The 22,987-nt window shown below is 44.7% G+C and overlaps 2 protein-coding genes, 1 non-coding gene and 1 pseudogene across 3 annotated transcripts; 2 read left to right on the top strand and 2 right to left on the bottom strand.

Moving 5' to 3' along the window:
* The first annotated feature begins 3,671 nt into the window (after nt 1-3,671).
* TRNAS-GCU (transfer RNA serine (anticodon GCU)) lies at nt 3,672-3,753 on the top strand. Its single transcript has one exon. It is a non-coding gene; the product is annotated as a tRNA-Ser (tRNA).
* A 5,563-nt stretch (nt 3,754-9,316) lies between these two features.
* Nucleotides 9,317-17,237, top strand: LOC125511499 (uncharacterized). Its single transcript, XM_048676883.2, has 9 exons — nt 9,317-9,765; nt 10,534-10,731; nt 10,865-10,987; nt 11,148-11,185; nt 11,350-11,518; nt 12,212-15,352; nt 15,451-15,554; nt 16,227-16,452; nt 16,630-17,237. The coding sequence occupies exons 1-8, from the start codon at nt 9,679-9,681 to the stop codon at nt 16,402-16,404; spliced, it is 4,038 nt and encodes a 1,345-aa protein (XP_048532840.2). The 5' UTR covers nt 9,317-9,678; the 3' UTR covers nt 16,405-16,452; nt 16,630-17,237.
* Nucleotides 17,238-17,383: 146 nt separating this feature from the next.
* Nucleotides 17,384-19,199, bottom strand: LOC125507598 (BTB/POZ and MATH domain-containing protein 2-like; annotated as a pseudogene).
* Nucleotides 19,200-20,698: 1,499 nt separating this feature from the next.
* On the bottom strand, nt 20,699-22,811 carry LOC125506436 (BTB/POZ and MATH domain-containing protein 2-like). Its single transcript, XM_048671252.2, has one exon. It carries the CDS (start codon nt 22,182-22,184, stop codon nt 21,144-21,146), a length of 1,041 nt encoding a protein of 346 aa, XP_048527209.2. The 5' UTR covers nt 22,185-22,811; the 3' UTR covers nt 20,699-21,143.
* Between the last annotated feature and the right edge of the window lie 176 nt (nt 22,812-22,987).

The following is a 22,987-nucleotide window of genomic DNA, read 5'->3' as shown; positions in this document are numbered from 1 at the left end:
GTGAGTGGGCGACAATTGTGTCGAGTTGGGCTTGACAGGGCTTCAGTGACGGTCAACTTGAATTCTATGCTTCCCTTTGCGTCACTACGTCACTTGGTGGCTGCAAAATAGGACCACTGCCCTATTGTGTTATGTGATGAAGTTGAAGCTTCACACATGAGGATAGTTGTGGACAAGCCATTTTGTTTTGAAGAGATGTGGGGAACCCATCATAACTTTGTACAATGGTCGGTAGTACATGTAACGGGTGGCCCGCTCGGTTGCTTTGATGAAAGCAAAGGTAGACCGGCTAGTGAGCTACGTCTGACAAGAACTACGGTCACTCGAGAGAAGGTTCATTGAGATGCGCGCGGAACCGAACACGCAACGGCCATCTTACGAGGAAACAAAAATTGAAGCACGAATTATTGAGTTGAACTTCACTGCTGGATTCAATAGCCAGCAGTCGGGCAGCGGCGCCACAACCAGTCACGCACGGGAGCGAAAGGGCTGCGGTTGGGCGTGACGTGAGTTTGCGACAGCCGCCCAAGTGACTAATATTTGGAGCACTTGGTGCCTCATTTTATGGTTGCCCAAATAAAAATGCAAAAAAAATTATGGTTAGACTGCTGTTGAAGAGGGTTTTTGCCTCCGGGTGCCCTAAAATAGGGCAGCTATTGGAGGACGGTAAAGTTTGGTTTGTGTATATACACTTTACATGAAAAAAATAATTAGATAAAAAGTCAAAAAAAATGAAAATAAACTTGACCTTTCATTGTACTCGTAAAAAATCCCACGAAAGAAAAAAACCGTTGACTTAAGAAAAATAGTAGGTAAAATAGTGATTTGTATATAGCAATAAATTACTATTTTTCCATGACGAACGGTGTTTTTTATTTGCAAAAAATATACTATTGCAAAAGAAATTCAACCTTATTTTAAGAACTTATGAACTTTTTTGAATTTTATAATTATTTTTTTCTCTATATCGGGTTTATATACACCCAGGATCTATATCGGATGTATATACACCTAGGTACCAAACGGCATTTCCCAGCTATCGGAGATGCTCTTATGTCCTGTTCAATACTAATTGCACTATAATGATCCATAAGTATAGGGGATCTATCGTAGTCCTTTCGATAAGTAAGAGTGTCAAACCCAACGAGAAGCAGAAGGAAATAATAAGTGGTTTCCAACAAGGTATTCTCTGCAAGTACTGAAACAAGTGGTAACAGATAGTTTTGTGATAGGATAATTTGTAACGAGCAATAAGTAACAAAAGTAAAAAAAGTGCAGCAAGGTGGCCCAATCCTTTTTGTAGCAAAGGACAAGCCTGGACAAACTCTTATATAGAGAAAAGCGCTCCCGAGAACACATGGGAATATCATCAAGCTAGTTTTCATCACGCTTATATGATTCGCGTTTGGTACTTTGATAATTTGGTATGTGGGTGGACCGGTGCTTGGGTACTGTTCTTACTTGGACAAGCATCTCACTTATGATTAATCTTTATTGCAAGCATCCGCAACTACAACAAAAGTATTAAGATAAACCTAACCATAGCATGAAACATATCGATCCAAATCAGCCCCTTACGAAGTAACGCATAAACTAGGGTTTAAGCTTCTGTCACTCTAGCAAACCATCATCTACTTATTACTTCTCAATGCCTTCCTCTAGGCCCAAATAATGGTGAAGTGCCATGTAGTCGACGTTCACATAATACCACTAGAGGAGAGACAACATACATCTCATCAAAATATCGAACGAATACCAAATTCACATGACTACTAATAGCAAGACTTCTCCTATGTCCTCAGGAACAAACGTAACTACTCACAAAGCATAAACATGTTCATAATCAGAGGAATATTAATATGCATATAAGATCTGAACATATGATCTTCCACCAAATAAACTAACTAGCATCAACTACAAGGAGTAATTAACACTACTAGCAACCTACTAGCACCAATCCCGGACTTGAAGACAAGAATTTGATACAAGAGATGAACTAGGGTTTTGAGAGGAGATGGTGCTGATGAAGATGTAGATGAAGATTGCCCTCTCCCAATGAGAGAAGCGTTGGTGATGACGATGGCGATGATTTCCCCCTCCGGGAGGGAAGTTTCCCCGGCAGAACAGCTCCGCCAGAGCCCTAGATTGGTTCCGCCAAGGTTCCGCCTCGTGGCGGCGGAGTTTCGTCCGAGAAGATGGCTTATTATTTTTTTTTCCATCGAAAGACTTCATATAGCAGAAGATGGCCACCAGAGAGCCACCAGGGGGCCCACGAGGTAGGGGGCGCGCCCCCCACCCTCGTGGGCAGGGTGTGCCCCCCTGGTGAATCTCTTCCGCTGAGTATTTTTTATATATTCTGAAAACGTCTTCTGTGAAGTTTCAGGACTTTTGGAGCTGTGCAGAATATGTCTCTAATATTTGCTCCTTTCCCAGCCCAGACTCCCAGCTGTCGGCATTCTCCCTCTTTATGTAAACCTTGTAAAATAAGTGAGAATAGGCATAAGTATTGTGACGTAATGTGTAATAACAACCCATAATGCAATAAATATCAATATAAAAGCATGATGCAAAATGGACGTATCACACTACACTAAAATACTATGTGTATCTTTTGAATATAGCGCACATCTTTAAGTACTTGCATATATTTGACTCCCTCTATTTTTTTTATTTGAACAGGAGAAGGGTCCAGAAGGACCCTGAAGCTGCATTAATATTGAAACAGTGGTAGTACACAACACATTAAATAAGGACCCATAAGCAGACCTAAACTGCAAACAGTCCCTTACTTTTACAAAGAGAACCCCAAAACATAGATGGAAAACACGATCGGGTCCTCGATACCCTCACCACGGACACAGCTCCATCGTCGTCGGGGACGACACCACTTGGGATGGCGGAGCTTCCATGACATCTCGTCCCAGATTCCACAATGATGATGTACTGCCTCTGATTTGGCAACTTGGCCTGGAGGAAAAAGAAAAGCCGCCCTACCAAGCAGTCATGGCCTGGAGGATATGGTGATGTGATGAAGCCAACCGGCGACCAAACGAAAACAGATAGAGCTGGTACTCCGAACTTGACTCTCAACAAAAAAATTACATGAAGAGAGAAGAGCTTTCGAGAGGGAGCGAGGTTTGCCAATGAGGGTGGAGTTCCGTGAGTGGATATTTGACTCCCTCATGGTTGAGCTCTTCAAAACGGTTTCAAAGACGGATATATTTTTATCAAATTATGGACCAGAGCTAATATGGACCGATGGCGCATATGAACATGATTAGTACAAAGTTGTTCGATATAAGATTTTATATTAACAAAGGTTGGAATCTTGAAAAGTGTAGTACTAGTAGTGCTTGGAATCCATGGTTTTGTACAAGTGGCCTGAGAGAGAACTGGTTATATATGGCTTTATGGGACAGTACTGCCCAAAGCCCAAAGGTAAACAAGTTGTTAGGAAAGCTGGACACCAAGCAGTCAACTTGGGAAGCTACCTACAAAAATTTGCAATAAAAGTTAGGAAAGTAGGAGTACTCGCGACATTGGGTTTCAGATGTTGGCATCTGGTGTGCATGCTTCCTCCAACCAACCTATATCTCTCTCTCTCCCTCTTTATGTGCTTTGCATCGTTGCGTGTGTATGAGAGCATTCCATTCGGAGAAAGGTCATCAAGCGACGCTTTGGCCGAGTGGTTAAGGCGTGTGCCTGCTAAGTACATGGGGTTTCCCCGCGAGAGTTCGAATCTCTCAGGCGTCGTTTCCTTTTTGTTTCGCCATCTTTTTCTCTGGATGGGCCACAATTACTAACGTGGCTCTGGTTGCCCTTGGGCCCACCGAATGACAGTATTGGTTTTATAGAAGGACTTGTTGTTTTTATTGGATTTTTCTCTCTTTGCTCTTCTGATTAATAAAAAACAATACGTTGTTGCTTTTGGCGTACTGTTCGGTCTATAGTATTGCGTACTTGTATGAGAATAATCGAGTGGTAGCTAGTACTATCATTGTACGCAACGCCAACGCATCCTGCATGGTTCAGCTGCACGCCTTCACTAGTGCATGCGCAATCTATGTAATGTATCTATCAGTCTGTGACTTGACGAAGCCACATGGCAACCCAACCAAGCAAAGCCTCGCCACTAGTATATACAGACACCCAAAACTTGCCACAATTTGTAGACATGGATGGCGATGCCTGAGCTAATCACATGCATCTACACTAACTGACTGAACTAATTTATTGCACTCTCGACCGATCTTTCCTGCATAGTTGATGGACGATGTCAAGCGGTGCGGTCGATCGAGCTGGGCACGTGGATCATACATACCGAAACCGCAGCAACTCCGGATATAGTATCATGGATGGGTTAACGGACGTACGCTTGTGTTGGCTGACGGGGACACTCCAACAGCAGCTGGGCAGCTCAAGAGGAAATTGAGCGGCAAACGCATGTGGACGGATGTCTGCGCGCGCCATCTCACATCTCAGCCATGCATTATAGACCTCGCCCGCCCGCTAACGACGACTTGCTTATCAGCTGATCGTCCTGATCATCATCAGACCATCATCATCTCACAAACTATCAATCATCTTCAAAAGACCACGCAGTAAGTAATTAGCCTGTCGCCAAAAGGAAGGGACGCGCCTAGCTAACTGATCAATCAAATTAAATTTAAATCGATGGAAGCAGCTAGCTTAATCATATGCATGCATGTACACCGTGATGAAAAGCGATGGAGGCGGGCAGGCCCAGAATTTCATTCGTCGTACAGGAGAGAAATAAAGAAGCTAGCCTTTTGCAAAAGCATAAAGGCTCCAACCGAACCGGTCGACCATAAAGAAAAGTAGTAGATACTGGTATTTCTGCAGCATGCGTACGTACTCTATGTGTGTATATAAGTACGTATATAATATTATGTTGATAAAGTAAACAGTGGTCCGCCCGTGCTAGTACACATTGTCTTTTCCCCTAACAACAAAAACAAGCACGTACACGTGCACTTGGCTGCATGCTTGCTTCGTACACGTGCATGCCCTGCGATTTTGATTTGATCCGCCACCACAGCCGTTCTTTGTTGTGAAAACTGAATTAGGAGCCTGAAAAAATTATGTGTAAAAAAAGCCTGAAAAAAATTGTTGATCGGGACAAAAGAAGGAAGGGGAGGAAAAGGAAGAGATTTCCTATTTTTACTAAGTAAGAGCAACTCCAATGTTCGTTCGCCCGCGTCCGTTTAGGTCGGCGTGGACAAAAGTGGCGGCCCAACGCGCCGACCCAAACGGACGTGCGTTCGTTTTTCATCCGCGGGCGACCCATTTCAGGCCCATTTTTGAGCCGGATTTGCGTCGGCGCGGACACGAGACGGACGCGCGCGCCTACTCCTCTCCCCGGGCCCGCCTGTCGGTACCAGCCACAACCATTTCCCCCATTTTCCCAAAAACGCTCCCGCCAGCGCGCGCTCCTCGCCCCCAAACCAGCGATGGAGGACGCCATCGACCTCGACCTCGACGCCGCCGCCGGCCTCGCCTTCCTCGCCTCGTCCGGCGTCGTCGCCCCCTCCGAGAAAGGCAAGCCTCGTGCCCCGCGCAAGACCGCCGCGGCGACCAAGCCAAAGAAGGCGCTGACGCCCGAACAGCGGGCAAGGGAGTCGGCCAAGAGGAAGGGCCGGAGGTACGCCGCGGACGCGAGGGATGAGGCCGCTGCGCAGGCCGCCGCCGCGCGGCAGGAGTTCACCAACGCCCGCGTCGCCGCTGTAACGAGGGAGCGCCGGCGTTTCAAAGAAGAGCAAATGAGCGCTTTCATGAAGATCCAAAGGAGGAGGCTTGACCTTGACACCGAGAAGCAAGCCAAGATGTTCGAGTTCGAGGCCGAGAAGCAAGCGAAGATGCTAGAGATCGAGACCGCCAACGCCAAGACAAAGGCGAAAGAAGTGGCTCTTGCAAGCATGATGACCGGGGTGGAGATCATGAAGGTGGATCTCAACGCCTTGTCGCCAAGGAAAAGGCCGTGGTTCGAGAAGATGCAGGCCGACATGCTCAAGTTCCAGGACGACTGATCTATGGCGTCGAGGGCCATCTTTTTGTATGCCGGCAGGTGTGCCGGCATGACCACGGGAGCCGCGGTGGCGTGGTCGAACTCCAAGTCCCACCATTTTTTGCGTGCTGGCATGTGTGCCGGCCGGCTGGCGAGCGAGTGCGCCAGCAGGAACTGTGGTATTTTCTGAAGCCGGCATTGTATGCCGGTGCTGGCATGGTGCCGACATGAGACATGGCCGCTGGCATGACCAGCCGCGGGCCTTTTTTAATTCAAAAGTTGAATGCGGACATGAAATGGGTCGGCGCGTTGGGCGCATTACCGACCCAAATGCAAAACTGGGCGGACATCGGGCGGCCGGCCGACCAAACGGACAAAAACCGAACAAATGCGCCGTCCGTTTGGGTTGCCCCATTGGAGTTGCTCTAATCCCTCCGTTAAAGTTGAGTCATCTATTTTAAAACGGAAGGAATAATACTACGGGGCAGCTGCAACGCACACACCAAGGAGAGATCGAGGATAATCACGCGACAGCGAAAAAAGGTTTGCCACACTTGGCAGTTGGCAGTATGAGCTGAGGTTATTACTCGCGCATGCTAATTAATTTGTATTCTCTCTATAAAGAAATATAAAAATATTTAAATTATTAAAATAGTGATCTAAACATTTTTATATTTATTTACAAAGAGAATATTTAATCAACCACTTAGTTAGGGGATTGATTAACAAGCGCCGGCAGGCGGTGGTGGTGTGCGGTGTGGACGGTAGAGAGCCAGACAGACAGCACAAACGACAACCTCCTAAACCGCACGTCGAGACATGCAGTACAGACGCACGGGACAAAACAAAAAAACATCACGGAGCCGGCCAGGTGATTCCTTGGGAGCGCAGAGTTCCATCTGTTCCTCCAGCGTCCAGGACTGCTATTTGCCTGCCGTTCATCATATCCACTGCATTAGCGAACGATCCACTTAACGTTACGCCATTTCTATCTGTACTTGAAAGAAAAAACAAGTTTTCCCATCAAAATAATACTTCCTCCGTTCCGAATTACTTGTCGCAGGTATGAATGTATCTAATTGTATTTTAGTTCTAAATATATCCATTTCTGCGACAAGTACTCCCTCCGTTTCTAAATATTTGTAGATTTCAAATGATCACCACATACAGATGTATATAGACATATTTTAAAGTGTAGATTCACTTATTTTATTCTGTATGTAATCACTATTTGAAACCTCAAAAAAACAAATATTTAGGAACGGAGGGAGTAATTTGGAACGGAGGGAGTACTATGATGATGAAAAAACAAGTTAACGTCACGCCACGCATGCAGGCCCGCTCACCAACCCCCCGTCCTCATCCTCGCACCATGCGGGCGTGGGTAGTGCGTACGTACACACGTATTTATTTTCTGAAGGGTACGTACACACGGCAGCAGTCACAGATTTTACTACTACGTGTTGTGCATAGACAGAGTCACACCACACAACCAATGGCTCAAACACATCAAGTTCCTAAGCCTAAATATCAGGTGCGTTGCAATTCGTTTTTAGTTGAGGTGCATCGCAATTGCTGCAAGTAAAACATTTTAATAATATCTATATCTATATCTATATCTTGGAGGCAGATCTAACTGATTGCGGCCATCAAACTAAGTCAATCCAACGACCTAGACTGCTCTAATGGCGAGCGTTCAACGTGTTTAACATACAATTAATATCATGCCAAATATTGCACTAATCACAGAATTAATCTATATCTATATCTATACAATATAAAAAGAACCAAAGGGGCAGATCCAACTGATCTCAGCCATCAAACTAAGTCAATCCAACGACCTAGATTGCTCTAATGGCGAGCGTTCAACGTATTTAACATGCAATTAATATCATGCCAAATATTGCACTAATCATAGAATTAATACATAAATAATAGCATACCTAATATCCACATGTAATTTATATATTACCTAAATATTAACGTGCATTGCACCTACGCATTTACTAGTACCCGCAAAAAGAACTTCTTAATATAATTGTCAATTGATATCTTTAATTGACTAAGTAGCAGTAGTCGCATTTTTACAAGGCCCACTTTAAGGGCCCCTTTGATTCAAAGGTTTTTCATTGGGAATTTGGAATGATTGTTGATCCAACCCATCAGGACCGCAAACCCACTTTAACTTCGTTTGTCGGCCCCGTCACAGGAGAGGGCGGGAACCCATGGCTTCACTCTGATGGTGGTAGGGCTAGAAATAAAGTTAGGTATTGTCTTCAAACAACCGTGATGAGACGATGATACCCCGCCGCCGACGTGGAATAACGTATTCCCCGCCCGTCCACGGTCCGACGATTCTTTTTCGCATCGTCGAGAGGTGTGTGAGGATGATGTGTCCTTCGATCTGATTCTTTGGTCTGGCTTTTTTTGTTTTCAGGGTTGTCTTGGTAGCGCCGTCCTATGCGGCGGACAACGTGGTTGTGCATCTAAGTCCTCCGGCTCCAAGTTCAATCGATTAAGGGTGGTTTAGCATTCGCCTCATCGAGGAACGTGTGAGATTTGTGTTCCTCAACTTCATTTGGTCGAAACTAAAGGGTTCCGCGGGTCCTTATCAACATTATCTTCTATATATGCGGCTTGCTATGTGGACCACAGCTATCGACGCCTTCTAGTCTAAATCGACGATTTATTGGCCATTGTTTCTACAAGTTCTTGGGTTTAAAAATTTGCTTTGTTGAGACGGAGAGACAACGAGGATTGCTCACGACGCGCCATCGATGAATGTAGGAGAAATAAGACTTTGGTGGCATTTTCATGGCAATTTATATTGACGTGATGATGACAAATTTATTTTGGAAGAACGACAACTTCCTATCAAATTAAACAGACCGAGGCAAATTTACCATACTACTGGCTAACTAAATTTGACATCCTCAGCAAACATAATTTGCCATAAAAGCGTTGGATTTGCCATGCTTGAAAGTCTGACGTTTGCTGGATATTCGGGTCTAAAGAAACCCTCATCCAAATCCATGTTACTTCTGTTAGCACTAGCAGCGGTAATTAGCAGAGTGAGAGAGAGTGTGTAAAAACGCAAAGCCAGCCGCAGTGTGCTGGAGGGGAGAAGAGGAGAGAATAGCCGGCCGGGGCCGGGGCCGGGGCCGGGTAGGCGGGCAGCACTATGCCGGGAGAGAAAGTGAAGAGGCCCCACCGGTCAACCACCCTACCTCTCCTCCTCCATTATTCTATTGCTGTCTTTTAATCGCTTCTCACCGTCGTCCGGTGGAGCAAATGGAAATGGACAAGCAGAGTCGCCTTAGAAATCTCGCAACATCTGATTAACGCGCTCGGCTCGGATCTTTTTCTTTTTGTGCAGTTCCGCCGGCTCCCTAATTAAGATTCCCCTTTTCCTCCTCCTTCCCCCCTCTCTCTCCCCCCTCCTCCTCCGCGGCGCGGCGCAATGATTTCCGTCCCCCTGCTGCTCCGGTACCGCCCGGGAGCACACTAGCCAGCAGGTAGCAGTACCAGGAGTTGGAGGAGGAGGAGGAGGAGCTCCCGCCGAATCTGCTCCGGGTGGTCCTACGCACAGCGCCACCTGCCGTATCGACGACCGGTTTCGGCCTCGGCCGGGGGTCGTCAGCGCGGCGGGCGGGATGTTCAAGCTCCACCGCCACCGCTCCTCGGACCGGAGCGTCGGCGAGCGCTTCGAGTTCAGGTTCTCCAGCTTCCGCGCCGTCATGGTGAGCCCGCCCGTCCGTCACCCGCCCAGATTCCCCCCCTCGCCCCCTTAGCTTACTACCACTAGCACCTCCGCCCGCTGTCGATTCGAGCGGCGGTGGCGGCATTGGGGAGATCGCGCGCGCGTTCCGGAACTGCCAATCGCCGCGTTGCTCCTCTGCTTGATCTACGACTACTATTTAGCTAGATCAAACCATACTCACCATACTACGCCCGCCTATGTAGAGATTTCATTTCTAGCTAGCTAGCTGTGTCACACACCTGACCTAACCTAGCCACTACTAGTAACCTGTGTTTAATGGTTGCTGCGTGATCTGGCCATTATGATGATCCCCCAATCCAAGCCTACCTGTGTGTGTGTGTGTGTGTGTGTGCGCGCGCGTGTGACATTTGGAATTGGACCACCATGTCACAGATCAAACCAGCGCTGCACGGGCAACTTTCCACTGGCAATTGCCTCTTTCTAGTCTTTCTAGAAGAATAAAAAGCACGGTATTCTCCTTTCTGGTTGGTGTTTCACAGTTATTCTGAGAATCTCCTATTAATAGATAGGAGTAGATTACTGCAGCATGGTGTTCCATTTCTCTAAGGGCAGGTTTCTGGAAGAAATGCCAGTGAACCTGTCTTACGATTTTTATTTTTTGTCGGAAACAGCATTCAACTTCAGTTTCAGTATGCTCAGGGTGCCAGGCTTATTTCCTGTGGTACACGCGCTAGGTGTATTTACTGTTTTTTCGACGACTCTGATTGATCTGACTTGTATTCTACAGGTCCCTGCAGTATCGGACAGGATGTTCCTTTCGATAGTCTCCGTGGATACCGGGAAAACCATCGCCAAATCCAGTAAAGCGGCTGCCCGCAGTGGAATCTGCCAATGGCCCGATTCCATATCAGAACCGATATGGTTTTCTCGAGACGCAGTGTCAAAAGAGTTTGATGAGTGCCAATACAAGATTGTTGTTTCTGTGGTACGTATGAGTATTCATAGCGTACTACCGTGTTCTATCTAGCCACCTTTGTTTTTCAATCTCACTGGTATGGATGTATGGATATTTGTGGACTAGTATTTGTTTTGCTGAACAATTCAATCCCTTGTTGCAGGGATCAATAAGAACTGGTATTCTTGGCGAAATTTTCCTAAACCTGTCCAACTTTCTGAATTTGGCGGACCCAACTGCTATCTCTATGCCGTTGAAGAGATGCAACTCGGGAACAGTTTTGCAGGTAAGCGAGTACCGTGCAACCGTTTCCTTTTTAAAGATTTTTTGGGTGCTCGTGTATATGGTCCTGTAACCTGAAAATGGTGTCAACTCACTCAACTCTTAGTTTTTATGCTTTTTCATTTATTCTGCTTATGGTGACATTGGTTGCTTCTCGTTTGCAGCTTAAGGTTCAATCTCTTGGCACAAAGCCTAAGTTGGGGTAACTAATTCAACTTGAGTTTTACTCTTTCCTTATTTCCCATTTATAGCTCCAATGTGCACACTTCACACTGAAGACCCTGCAATCTCTTTATATTGCTCTCCCATTATTTTTGCTGTCTGCAAGTGTTGATACTCTATTATAACCTTGGCATATCTATACAGTGGTGTGAGATCTTCAAGGGACATGCCTCCTCGTATCAGTGACCATTGTCTAATAAATGACGACATGGATAACAAATCAGATGGCTCTGATAATACGGCCAACAGGAGTGTCCGTTCTTCGTCAGGAACTCCTTTAGGGGGCACTTATCAAGATGAACCTGGAAACAGGGTATGCTGATATTCAGAACAATGCTCTCCATCCTAAGTTCATTTTTTCAGAACAGTGTTTCCTTTAACGAGCGTGCAATGCATGCTTTGAGTTATGTTTCTATTAATTTATTTGCACCTTTTGAATTTTATTTTAGTAATAATAACTTGATTCTTGATCATTTAGACACATCTTCCCACACTGATGATACCACTCTTCAGGAAAGTCAAGCTAGCTTGTCATTTGACTGTTTCTGGTGCCTACAGATATCGAGAAATATGTCTCTTATTGTCAGTATAACTGGTTAAATATCACAAGAATATTCGATTACAGATCCAAGTTCTTCTCTTTTCCATGCTGTTGTTCCATCTGTTTGCAGTCTAACTACTCTAGGATAGTTGGAAGTAAACACCCCATGTTCCAACAGCAGTTACATACTTCCAATCCATGAATCTTCTCTTTTCTGCAGCTAATAGCAGACTTCAAATGTTCATTTGCCTATTTGCCCTTGATCATCGCATTATGTCTTAAGTTTATTTTTGATCTTTCTAGCATTGTTTCTTTTAAGTACTCATTAGTCTTGCATCAAGCTGTGGCTCCACATGTATATAAATTGTATTTTATTTGTTTAAATTCACAATCATGATTTTTTTTATGTAATGCCCTGTCAGAGTATTATGTGTAAATAATGGGTGTCTCCTTTTTTCCCTTCAGGAAATGAGTTTCTCAGCTTCAGGGTCTCACCGGAGCTCCAATTCTGGAGATAGTACCCAAGATAGAACAAATTTGTCTCCGATAGACAACACTAATGGTGGATTGTATGTCGGAAGGCAGGATTCAGGTAGTTCCTATGTTAGCGCTGGCCGTGGTGATGAAGGATTGAGATCAAACAATTCATCTTTCAGTTCCCGGGCTTCAGGTCCAAACACGCTGCAAGGAAATACTCCAAAATCCTTTTCAAATGGGATTGCTCAGTCATCTTTGGGGACAACTGATTCATCTAAAGATCTTCTTGAAGCTGCTGAAGAAACAATTGAAGAACTCCGTGATGAGGCAAAAATGTGGGAACGACATTCTCGCAAATTGAAGGCTGATCTAGAGGCGCTGAAGAGGGAATGCTCTGAGAAATCAAAGCAACAGACTGAGCTAGCACTTGAACTGTCTGCTGCACATGCTGAGCGGGATTCGTACAGACATGAAATTGAAGAATTGAAGTCATCACGGCAAGAGTCATCTCGGCAAGAGTCATTTCGGCCAGAGTTAAGCAGACGACAAATAAAATCTGTAACCCCCAAACGTGGGGACTGGATCAACATGGAGAAGGAAGTAGAAGACGAGATGAAGTTTCTGAAAGAATCAAATGCAACCTTACAGGTACAGCTGAAGAGCACTCAAGAGGCAAATATAGAGCTTGTTTCTATTCTTCAGGAACTGGAAGAGACCATAGAAGAACAGAGAGCGGAGATATCTAAAATTTCTGAGGCCAAGGATGTCACTAATACAGATGTATTGAAGAATGGGTTGTTAGTCAAAGAAGACACAGAATGGGCTAGGAAACTGTCAATGAAAGAAGATGAAATTAATACTTTGAGGCAGAAACTAGATCGCCTTCTCAGTATTGAAAATGCAGGTGCCGCAGGTTCTGATACCGTTTATCTTGAATTGGAGAAAGAAAATGAAACTCTAAGGGTAAAAATACAAGAACTTGAGAAAGATTGTTCTGAACTAACAGATGAAAATCTGGAGCTTATATATAAGCTGAAAGAAAGCAGTGTGGGGAAAGGGCAGGATTCTCGTGTTTCAAACAACAGTGAATTGCAAATTGAAAAGCTTACATCACAAATATATGAACTGGAAGAGGAACTTAGAAATAAGGAAATGATGCATGACGGCAGTTTTACCGAGTCATCAGTGTCTAATGCCAAAGAGTTAAAGAGGAAGTGTGCTGACCTTGAGCTGAAGCTGCTACGTTTTAGGTCTCAAGGCTTTGAGCTAGAAGAGAAGTTCCGAAAAAGCCAAGAAGAACTAGAACAAAAAAATCTTGAGTTATCTAAGCTGAGAGAGGAGCTTGAAGGCTTGGAAGGTGGTGAAACTGGTGGTGCGAGAGGATACCAATTTAGAGAAGATCTAGAGGACAATGAATCTGAGACAGATATACTGAAGACTAGAGTCCAGCTACAACAGCAAGAAAATGATGACTTGCGGCGCTACAAAGTCGAAACGGAAAATTTGATGTCTGAAATTCAGGCAGAGAAGAGTCTGTTAGAGGAACGCTTGGCAGCATCAGTTAAAGAAAGTAGCATCACTTCCAAATGCTTGGATGAATTGCAACAAGACATTTTGGTGCTTTCTAGCAGCATAGATTCCCATGTGTCTGCTAATAAGGTTCTTGAAAGAAAGATAAATGAACTCGAGAGCTGCAAAGCAGAACTAGAGTTACATATATCAGAGCTTGAACAGGAAAATATAGAGTTATCAGAACGCATATCTGGACTGGAAGCCCAATTATCTTACATTACAAATGAAAAGGAGTCAAGTGAGCTGCAGATGCACGACTCAAAATCCCTTGTCATCAGTCTCAAAGATAAAGTAGAGCGACAACAAGTAGAGATGGATACTCAAAGGGTTGAGTTTAAACAAAAACAGCAAGAAACGCAAAGAAAACTGTCGGAAGCACAGGACGATTCAGAAGTTCTGAGAAGATCTAATTCTAATCTGCAATCTACAGTTGAGAACCTTATTGAAGAGTGCAGTTCCCTTCAAAATCTGACTGCAGATCTCAAGAAGCAGAAGTTGGAATTGCATGGCCGTTTTATGCAACAAGAGCAGGAATTGGATAACTCTAAAAAAAGGATCCTTGATTTTTGTAAAACAGTTGAGTTCCTAGAAGCAAAGCTTTCTTCTCTTCAGAAGGACATATCTTCCAAAGAGCAATCATTGCTGTCAGAACTGGAGAGTATATTCCAGGAGCACACAGAGCAAGAAGAAAAGATAAACCGTGCTCATTTCATGTTAAATAAGATCGAGAAAGAAAAGACTCTTGAGGTAGAGAATCTTGAGAGGGAGGTCGTGAGCCTCACTGCACAGGTCTCCTCCACACACAAGGAGAGAGAAAATGCCACAGTAGATGCCATCCGGGAGGTCTCTGTCCTGCGAGCTGAAAAGGCCAAACTTGAGGCTAATTTCGAAAATGTCAGTGCGCAGTTGAGACATTATGAGTCTCAACTGGAGGACCTTCGCAAGGAGTCCAAAAGCAAGATTAAAGGTTTGGTTGATTCTCTTAATGCATCCAAACAGAGTGAGGAAATGTTGACAGCAGATGCAGAACATATGAAGAAGTTGATGGAAACTGCTAAATCCAATGAAGACGAGTTACGGAAGTCTTCTGGTGAACTAGAGTTAAAGCTTAAAGCCAGTGACTATGAGAGACAGCAAATGATGGAAGAAATATCTGGCCTGAAACTTCAGGTCCAGAAAATAACAAGTCTTCAAGATGAAGTTTCCAAACTTAGAAGCTCCCTTGACGAGGCTAAGTTTGAAAAGGGAAAATTAAAGGCGCTGCTAGAGTCTGTGACTGAGGAATGTGAAGAACTGAAGGCACAGAAAGCGATGCTAACAGATAAAGTTTCTGAGATGCAAGAGACTTTGGACAATGGTGAAGAAGAAAAACGAAGCAGAATATCTATGCAAGCAAAGCTTGTGAGATTGGAGAGTGATCGATCAGCATCGGAAGCATCACATGTACATGAAGCAGAGTTAAAGAACGAACTTAGTAGGATCAGAAGATCAAATAGCGAATACCAGAGGAAGATACAATCCCTTGAGCAGGAAATTGAGGATCTCACTAGAAAGCAGGTTAGCTATATACAGTACTTATTGTGATGATTAAAGAAAATCACCGCATTGATGTTCCTAATGTCTTGGCATCCCCTTGCATTTCCTTGTATTTTCAGGAGATTGGAGATTCTACAGATATTCAGTCAAAGATTCAAATACTGGAAACTAAGCTTGCAGAGGCTTTGGAGGAAAATAGGACGTACAGGGCTCAACAAAAGAGGTATCCCTTGCACTCTGAAGCCTGAACCTAAATGTTAGCATTATGCATAGAATGGTTATACGTGCTATTACACTTTTCTTTTGTTATGGGTAGTCAGTCTAAGCAAGCATTGACAAGTGACAGCCCTCCCAAAAGTTCTTTTTTTCCTTGTAATGTAATATAAATATCCATGTAATTTTAAATAAAAAATTGACTATTTGCACTGCAGAATGCAATTGCTTATTAGTCGGGCGAGGAAATAGCTTCTACAATCTGTTATGCATTGCAGTATATTCTTAGCTCTTTCTCTATCTTAACTGCTCCTTCATATGAACTGGGACCATGTGAATTGACTAGGTATGACTTTATACACATCACTAGCTGGAGAACCGGTGTTTAAGCTTAATATCATGTCTTGAAGCTAGATTGTACACTGGTATTAACAGAACCTTGAAATCTGTTGGTTACCACTGTTTGTGGAAAATCATTTCATTTTATTGGCTTGAGGGATTGTCCATACTGTAGGTATATGATGGCAGAGGACACATCTCCTAGCAAATCTTTTTATAGGGAAAATTATAGAGGACTCCCGTACATCATAGCAAATCATCTTTTATTGCTGATTTGTTAATTTTCAGCTGTCTATATTCAGAAGATCAGAATTTTCACATATTTTATAATTTTCTTGTACAGTCCCATTGCCGAGGAGCAATCTGCTGGCGGGGACAGGATTTTGCAGCTGGAAGGAGATCTAAGAGATATGAAGGAGCGGTTACTCAATATGAGCCTAGAGTATGCAGAAGTAGAGGCCCAGCGGGAACGATTAGTGATGGAGCTGAAATCTGTCAAGAAAGGGGGGCGATGGTTCTAACATGATGGAGACCTTTTGCCTGCCATAAACATAAGACTGACAACACAGGTACATGGATGCTATTTTCTTGCCAATAAATGATATGATAATTTGGATGGGTAGAGCAACATCTCTCGGTAAACTGTTTTAGGTTTGTTATCAGTGGGATCCCATCATGTACTTTTTGGGTAGAAGATACTTTTTGTCCAGTCCTTATGGATAGTCTAAAGCCTTCTGCTTTTGTAGATGACCCGTCATCAATCAGCGTCATGTCTGCGCCATGACAATACAAGCCATGACAATAGGACTGATGTCAGATTCTCATGATGTGAGAACAAGCAAATGCAGAACCACAGGTCATGTGCCACACTCACTAGTTGGTACCGGTGGATTGCGAGTCTGACTATTTCCCGGAAGAAAAGAAAAGGTCACTTTCAAGAGATGGTCTCCCTGAAGAGGCAAATATTGCGAGGGACCATTTCCTGGAAGAAAAAGCCACCTCACCTGTAAGCCTCACTATGATAATTCCGATTTAACCAATCAATTATGCGATGCCATGTGTTTCTTCATCCAGTATACCAGTTTCTCAGTTGATCGGGAGGGTGAACGTTATTTGTTCATATGGTTACTCAGATCACCCACCATTTACATGGGTATTTACATGATTACATGCAAAGTTCACTTTAACTGTTGATAAATGTTGTTCTTCGTCTTGTTTGTGGAACCAACATGGAAGAGTTTAAGCTAGTAGTACAATAGCTATACTCTTACATTATTGTAATTCAATTTGTAAAATATGAAGGTGTCAACTGCTTAATTATTTTCATTTTCATCGCAAATCGGAAAATTACTTATTGCTTTTGTGGGATATCATCGAGTCCGGTATGAATATATTTTATCATGACATGATCTGGAGGATTACTACTGCTATTTACTTAATTAAAGAGCTGAAGGATCTAAGACAAGCATCAGGTGTCAGCTTCATGATTGAGCTGGTGTATTCATTAGCTCAAGCTAGTAGCATGACCACCGAAGCGAAACTTCACCAGCGCAGCCACTAAGGTGTAGTCGAGATGAGAGAGTTTGAGTGGAAGAAGATGAAGATATGGCAGTGATTGTTTGGGATGAGATTGGATGGAGACCATCAAGTGAAAGGTTGCGCTGGACAAAGTTTTAGAAATCAAGGCCCCGCCTTGCCTAGGCAAAGCTGGAAGATGATGAAAAGCTTGGCATGGAATAGGAGGTCTGGGGGTGGTGGGTGTTGTGCTGTTGGAGATGGTGCCGGAAGAGGGCGAGGAAGAAGAGCCATGGGCTTCCATGGCGGCGCTGGAGGGTGCCACCACGGAGGCTAGAGCTAGGCTTTCCACCCGGCAGTCTTCTAAGTGTTGGCATAGACATTAAAAGAAATCATAAGTATTATACTTGTATAGCAAATACAGCTACAACTCCAAACATAAACGAATGCACATTAGTGTATTATTAGCATGAGCCATACTTGATTGTCACCAGTAGTACTTCTTACATTGACCAACACTGCAGTGATAAATAGAAGAATGGTACCACAATCACCATGATCCCCGTGTCCTTTGCTTCTACCAGTCTCAGGCCGCTTTTGTCCTTTCTACAAGGTCCATGAGAACAGAGGCGCAGCTCCTCTGTAAATGTTTGAAACCGCCATTTTCCAAGACGACTTTCATATTGTTCGGAGAGATGAGGAAGTCGATGCATGCCGCCTTGAGCCGCTGGGAGTGGTGCTGCTCCGCTAACACCAGCGTGGTTATCGCTGTGCTTGTGGAAACACTTTCGCACAGAATGTCCTCGCAGACCATCTTCAGCCTCTCCATCTTGTACCTATCCGCTGCTTCAAGCAATCCATGCGCCATTGCTGTCGCTGCACCATCACCCTTGTCCATCTCATCATGCAATGCATTGGTGTATATGTAGTGGAGCAAAGCCTTGAACACTTTTGCCTCCATGTCGTCGATCCTTATGGTGGCCATGGGCGTCTTCTTCTTCTTCTCCCTTTCCGACATGCCAAGGAGCTCTGCTTCTGCTGCTGCCTTCAAGATTGGAGACCGGGCAGCCAGCACCCATCGATGGGTGACGATTGTCTCGCCGCCCACATGGAAGGCCACATCTGCCCCCTCCTTCTTCCACAGGAGATCGGTGAAATCACGATCCTCTGTTTCCCTGGCGCGCAGCTCTGTGACAGTGATGTCGTACCTGAGAGTGAAAGCAGTCGTCCTTGAGGCAACCTGAGTTCTCTAATTCCGACCTTGTGATGAATTTGTACCAGCCCCACTCTCCTTGAGGGGTTGTGAAACTTCTATCGAAGGTGAAGGTATATGATGGCACAGGCTTCCCAGCCCGGTCCAGTAAACCGAGCACACATTGAGCTGAGATGCCCTTGTCAGGCTTGAACGGCAAGTCCATGCTAACACTGGCAAGCTGAATGAAGACAGATATGCAATTGGCATTATCTGAACCTTGGCCGTTGGGGTAGTACTTGATGCGCCAGGCGTGGCCTCCAACATGGAAAGTGCAGGATTTGATGTCGCTACTATTGGTGACCACCTTGGTTTGCGAGTGCCCGTCGATCTTGAGCAAGTGGTGCCCGCTCACCGCCCTGGCGATGATGGCGGAGGTAGAGCGTGACGACATCTTAGATGCACTAAGTCTGCACGGTTGCCGACGGTTTGACGGCTAGTAATAGTAGATTATTATGGCTAGCTCAGAGAGGGGGAGCATATGGGAATAACAATGGGATGGAAATTGCAGCTGTGGCTGCAGCAATGACAATCCATGGTGCGAATATATACAAGCAAAATTAGGTAATGAATGAATATATTTTATGGATCCTCCAGTTGAAGGAAGGTAATATGTTCTGATAAGACTTGCAAGCTTCTATGATGGATCCTTTGCTTTGCTTTGATTAAGCACGTAATATGTTTGGATAAGACTTGCAAATTTCTTCTTCTTTTTCTTTCTGAAAAGGAGGGTAGACCCAGACTTGCAAATTTTTATGACAGATCCTTCGCTTTGCTTTGATTAAGCACATCCAGTCCCATAGCTGATATGAGGTTGTGTGCCGTAGTGCGTGGGTGGCCTGTGCTGAAGGTTTTGCGGGTTTAGGGTGTGCTTTGTTTGAACTGAAGTTCACCGCACTAAAAAATTGGCTAGCTTTTATTGAAGGTTTTACTTGCTCATGATTTGGCCAATGACAAGAAAAATGAGCTAGATAGCCAAAAGGGGGCATGGGCATGCAATTTTTTTTGGCAACCATCCAAACAAGGATAATTTTTTTGGTCATGACCAAAAATTGGTAAGATAATCTTTAGCCATAATTAATCCAAACACAATTGGCAAGCTAAGAATAGAACTGCGCAAACTAATGCTAGTTGCTTCCGGTCTTAATTGGCAAGCTACCAATATCAAAGTTTTCGGGCTTTAGCTTGTTCCTTCGATGGTACCTGCTTCCAGTTTTAATTGGCAAGCTACCAATATGAAAGTTTTTGGCCTTTAGCTTGTTCCCTTGATGGTAGCTGCTTCCAGACTTAATTAGCAAGCTAAGAATATCAAAGTTTTTGGGGCTTTCCCTTGATGGTAGTTGCTTCCAGCATCAATGCTATCAATATCATCACACAAACTAATTCAATCACTACTTCTATTTCACGCCCCCCTCCCCCCCCCCCCCCCCCCCCCCAAAAAAAAAAACTAGCTCTATTTTGGAATATAGGGTCATTTAGACAGAGAACGGATTTTGTGCCCTTTTTTAAAAAGAAATAGAAAAGCATGCACGTTGATATTTTGAATTGTTTTACATGTACATTGTCCGATAGTGTGAATCTTCAAGACTTCAACTTCTGGCCCATAAATATGTCCTTTTGTGGGTTATACAGAAAAGAAAAAGAAACATGGGAGAGGACGGTCTAAACTAGAGCCCATAACTGTGCACAACCCTCAAAATGGACATATTTTTTGACCAAAATTTATAGGTTCATATTTCAATTTTTTGTCTGAAAAGACCAGCTATGCTTTCGTATTGACAAAAAGGACCACGTCCGCACCGTATTGACAAAACTACCATGGCGTTAGGTCGGGCAGCCGACACGTGGCACCTGCTGCCACAGCCGGCGGTGGCAGAGCCTGCCGCCACAGCGCACGGTGGCAGCTTGACGATAACACGTTTGCGTCAGTGCAACGGAACGGGCAGGGGTGCTGGTGGGCCCTACCGCCATCGGCAGCCCCTTTTTCGTGGCAGACGTAAACCTGGTTTGGAAAATTTTGTCAATTTCTTTTATAGGTATACATTGTGAGCATGAAACACGATACATGCATATCATAGTCCATGACAGAATGAGGAACACATTCAGAGGTAGGAACACACAAGCATGCAACACACACTGATCAGTAGGGTTCATAGAGAAGCACAAACATTGCAAACAATCACTACACAATCATCACTCCAGAGCTAGAGGCTCTGGAGGGCGCCACCATGGAGGCTAGAGCTAGGCTTTTCATCTGGCAGTCTTCTAAGTGTTGATATAACACATTAAAAGAAATCATAAGCATTATAATTGTATAGCAAATACAACTACAATTCCCAAACATAAACGAATGTACATCAGCATATTATTAGTATGGAGCATAGTTGATTGTCACCAGTAGTACTTCTTACATTGACCAACACTGCATTGACAAATAGAAATGGCCACCATGACCGTGATCATGGTATCCTTGCTTCTCCCAGTCTCAGCCTCTCAGGCCACTTTTGCCCTTTCTATGAGGTCCATCAGAACAGAGGGGCAGCTCCTCTGTAAATGCTTGAAACCGCCATTTTCCAAGACGACTTCCATATTCTTGGGAGAGAGTAGGAAGTTGATGCACGCCGCCTTGAGCCTCTGGCAGTGGTGCTGCTCCGCTGACACCAGCGTGGTTATCGCCGTGCTCGTGGAGACGCGTTTGCACAGCGTGTCCTCGCAGATCAGCTTCAGCCTCTCCATCTTGTACCTATCCGCCGCTTCAAGTAATCGATGCGCCATTGCTGTCGCTGCCTCATCTCCCTTGTCTATCTCATCAGGCAATGCATCAATGTATATGTAGTGGATCAAAGCCTTGAACACTTTTGCCTCCATGTCGTCAATCCTTACGGTGGCCGTGGGCGTCTTCTTCTCCCTTTCTGGCACGCCAAGGAGCTCTGCTTCGGCTGCTGCCTTCAAGATCGGAGACCGGGCAGCCAGCACCCATTGATGAGCGGCGATTGTCTCACCTCCCACATGGAAGGCCACATCTGCCCCCTCCTTCCACAGGAGATAGGCGAAATCGCAATCCTCTGTTTTCTCGGCACGCAGCTCCGTGACGGTGATGTCGCACCTGAGAGTGAAGCAATCGTCCTTGAGATAACCTGAGTTCTCTAGGGTCGTCCTTGAGGTGTACCAGACCAAGATCCCAGTGGTTGTGAAACTTCTATTGAAGGTGCTGGTATATGATGGCACTGGCTTCCCAGCCCTGTCCAGTAAACTGAGCGAGCCTTGAGCTGAGATGCCCTTGTCAGGCTTGACCGGCATGTCCCTGCTTACACTGACAAGCTGAATGAAGACATCTATGTAAGTGTCAGGACCCGAGGGCTCGCCATTGGGGTAATACTGGAGAAGCCAACTGTGGCCTCCGACCTTAAAAGTGTAGGATTTGATGCCTCCACCATGGGTGACCACCTTGGTTTGCGAGTACCCATCGATCTTGAGCAAATGGTGCCCGCTCACTGCTCTGGCGACGATGACGGAGGTAGAGCGTGACGACATCTTAGATATACTAACCTATGCGTCTGCACGGTTTGATGGCTAGTGATAGTAGGTTATTACGGCTAGCTCAGAGAAGGGGGGCCTATGAGAATACAATGTGTATGGAAACTGCGGCAGCGGTATATACAATCAAATTAGTCAATGGGTATGGATCTTGCGGTGGAAGGAGGGCAATATGTTTGGACAAGACTTGCAAGTTTCCATGACAGATCCTTTGCTTTGCTTCACTTCAATTAAGCACATCCTGGTATAACTTGCTGGCTGCTAATCCCAGAGCTGATACCGAGTTGCGTGCCGTGGGTTTAGGATGTCTTTCGTTCGGTTTGAGCTCAAGTTTACTGTAGCAGAAAAGTGTCTAGTTAAAATTTCTGTCAAGGTTTCACTTGCCCATTATTTGGCCAATGTTGGCAATAAGAATGAATAGCCAAAGGAGCATGTGCATGCCAAAAGAATTGGCAACCATCAAGACAAGAATCTAAGTTTCTGATCATCATGACAAAAGAAAGTTGTAGGGTACCCTTTGGCCATAATTAGTACAAGCATAATTGGCAAGCTAAGAATATCATTGCGCAAACTAATGCTAGCTGCTTCCAGTCTTAATTGACAGTCTAAGAATATCAAAGCTTTTGGGCTTTAGCTTCTTCCTTTGGTGCTAATCGCTTCCAGTCCTAATTGTCAAGTTAACAACATCAGAGTTTTTGGCTTTAACTTGTACCTTTGATGCTAGCTGCTTCTAGCCTTAATTGGCAAGCTATCGATATCTAAGTTTTTGGCTTATTCCTTCGATGCTAGCTGCTTCCAGT

The sequence above is a fragment of the Triticum urartu genome, chromosome 5A, assembly GCF_056163025.1.
Source record: "Triticum urartu cultivar PI428250 chromosome 5A, HENAU_Tu73, whole genome shotgun sequence".
Classification (NCBI taxonomy): Eukaryota; Viridiplantae; Streptophyta; class Magnoliopsida; order Poales; family Poaceae; genus Triticum; species Triticum urartu.
Note: the sequence above shows the minus strand (reverse complement) of the source record. Positions and strands in the feature narration are given on the sequence as shown.

Coding starts and splice junctions, on each gene's coding strand:
- LOC125511499 (XM_048676883.2), top strand. CDS start 9,679: ATGTTCAAGCTCCACCGCCACCGCTCCTCGGACCGGAGCGTCGGCGAG. Junction 9,766..10,533: donor CCAGCTTCCGCGCCGTCATG/GTGAGCCCGCCC, acceptor TGTATTCTACAG/GTCCCTGCAGTATCGGACAG. Junction 10,988..11,147: donor ACTCGGGAACAGTTTTGCAG/GTAAGCGAGTAC, acceptor TCTCGTTTGCAG/CTTAAGGTTCAATCTCTTGG.
- LOC125506436 (XM_048671252.2), bottom strand. CDS start 22,184: ATGTCGTCACGCTCTACCTCCGTCATCGTCGCCAGAGCAGTGAGCGGG.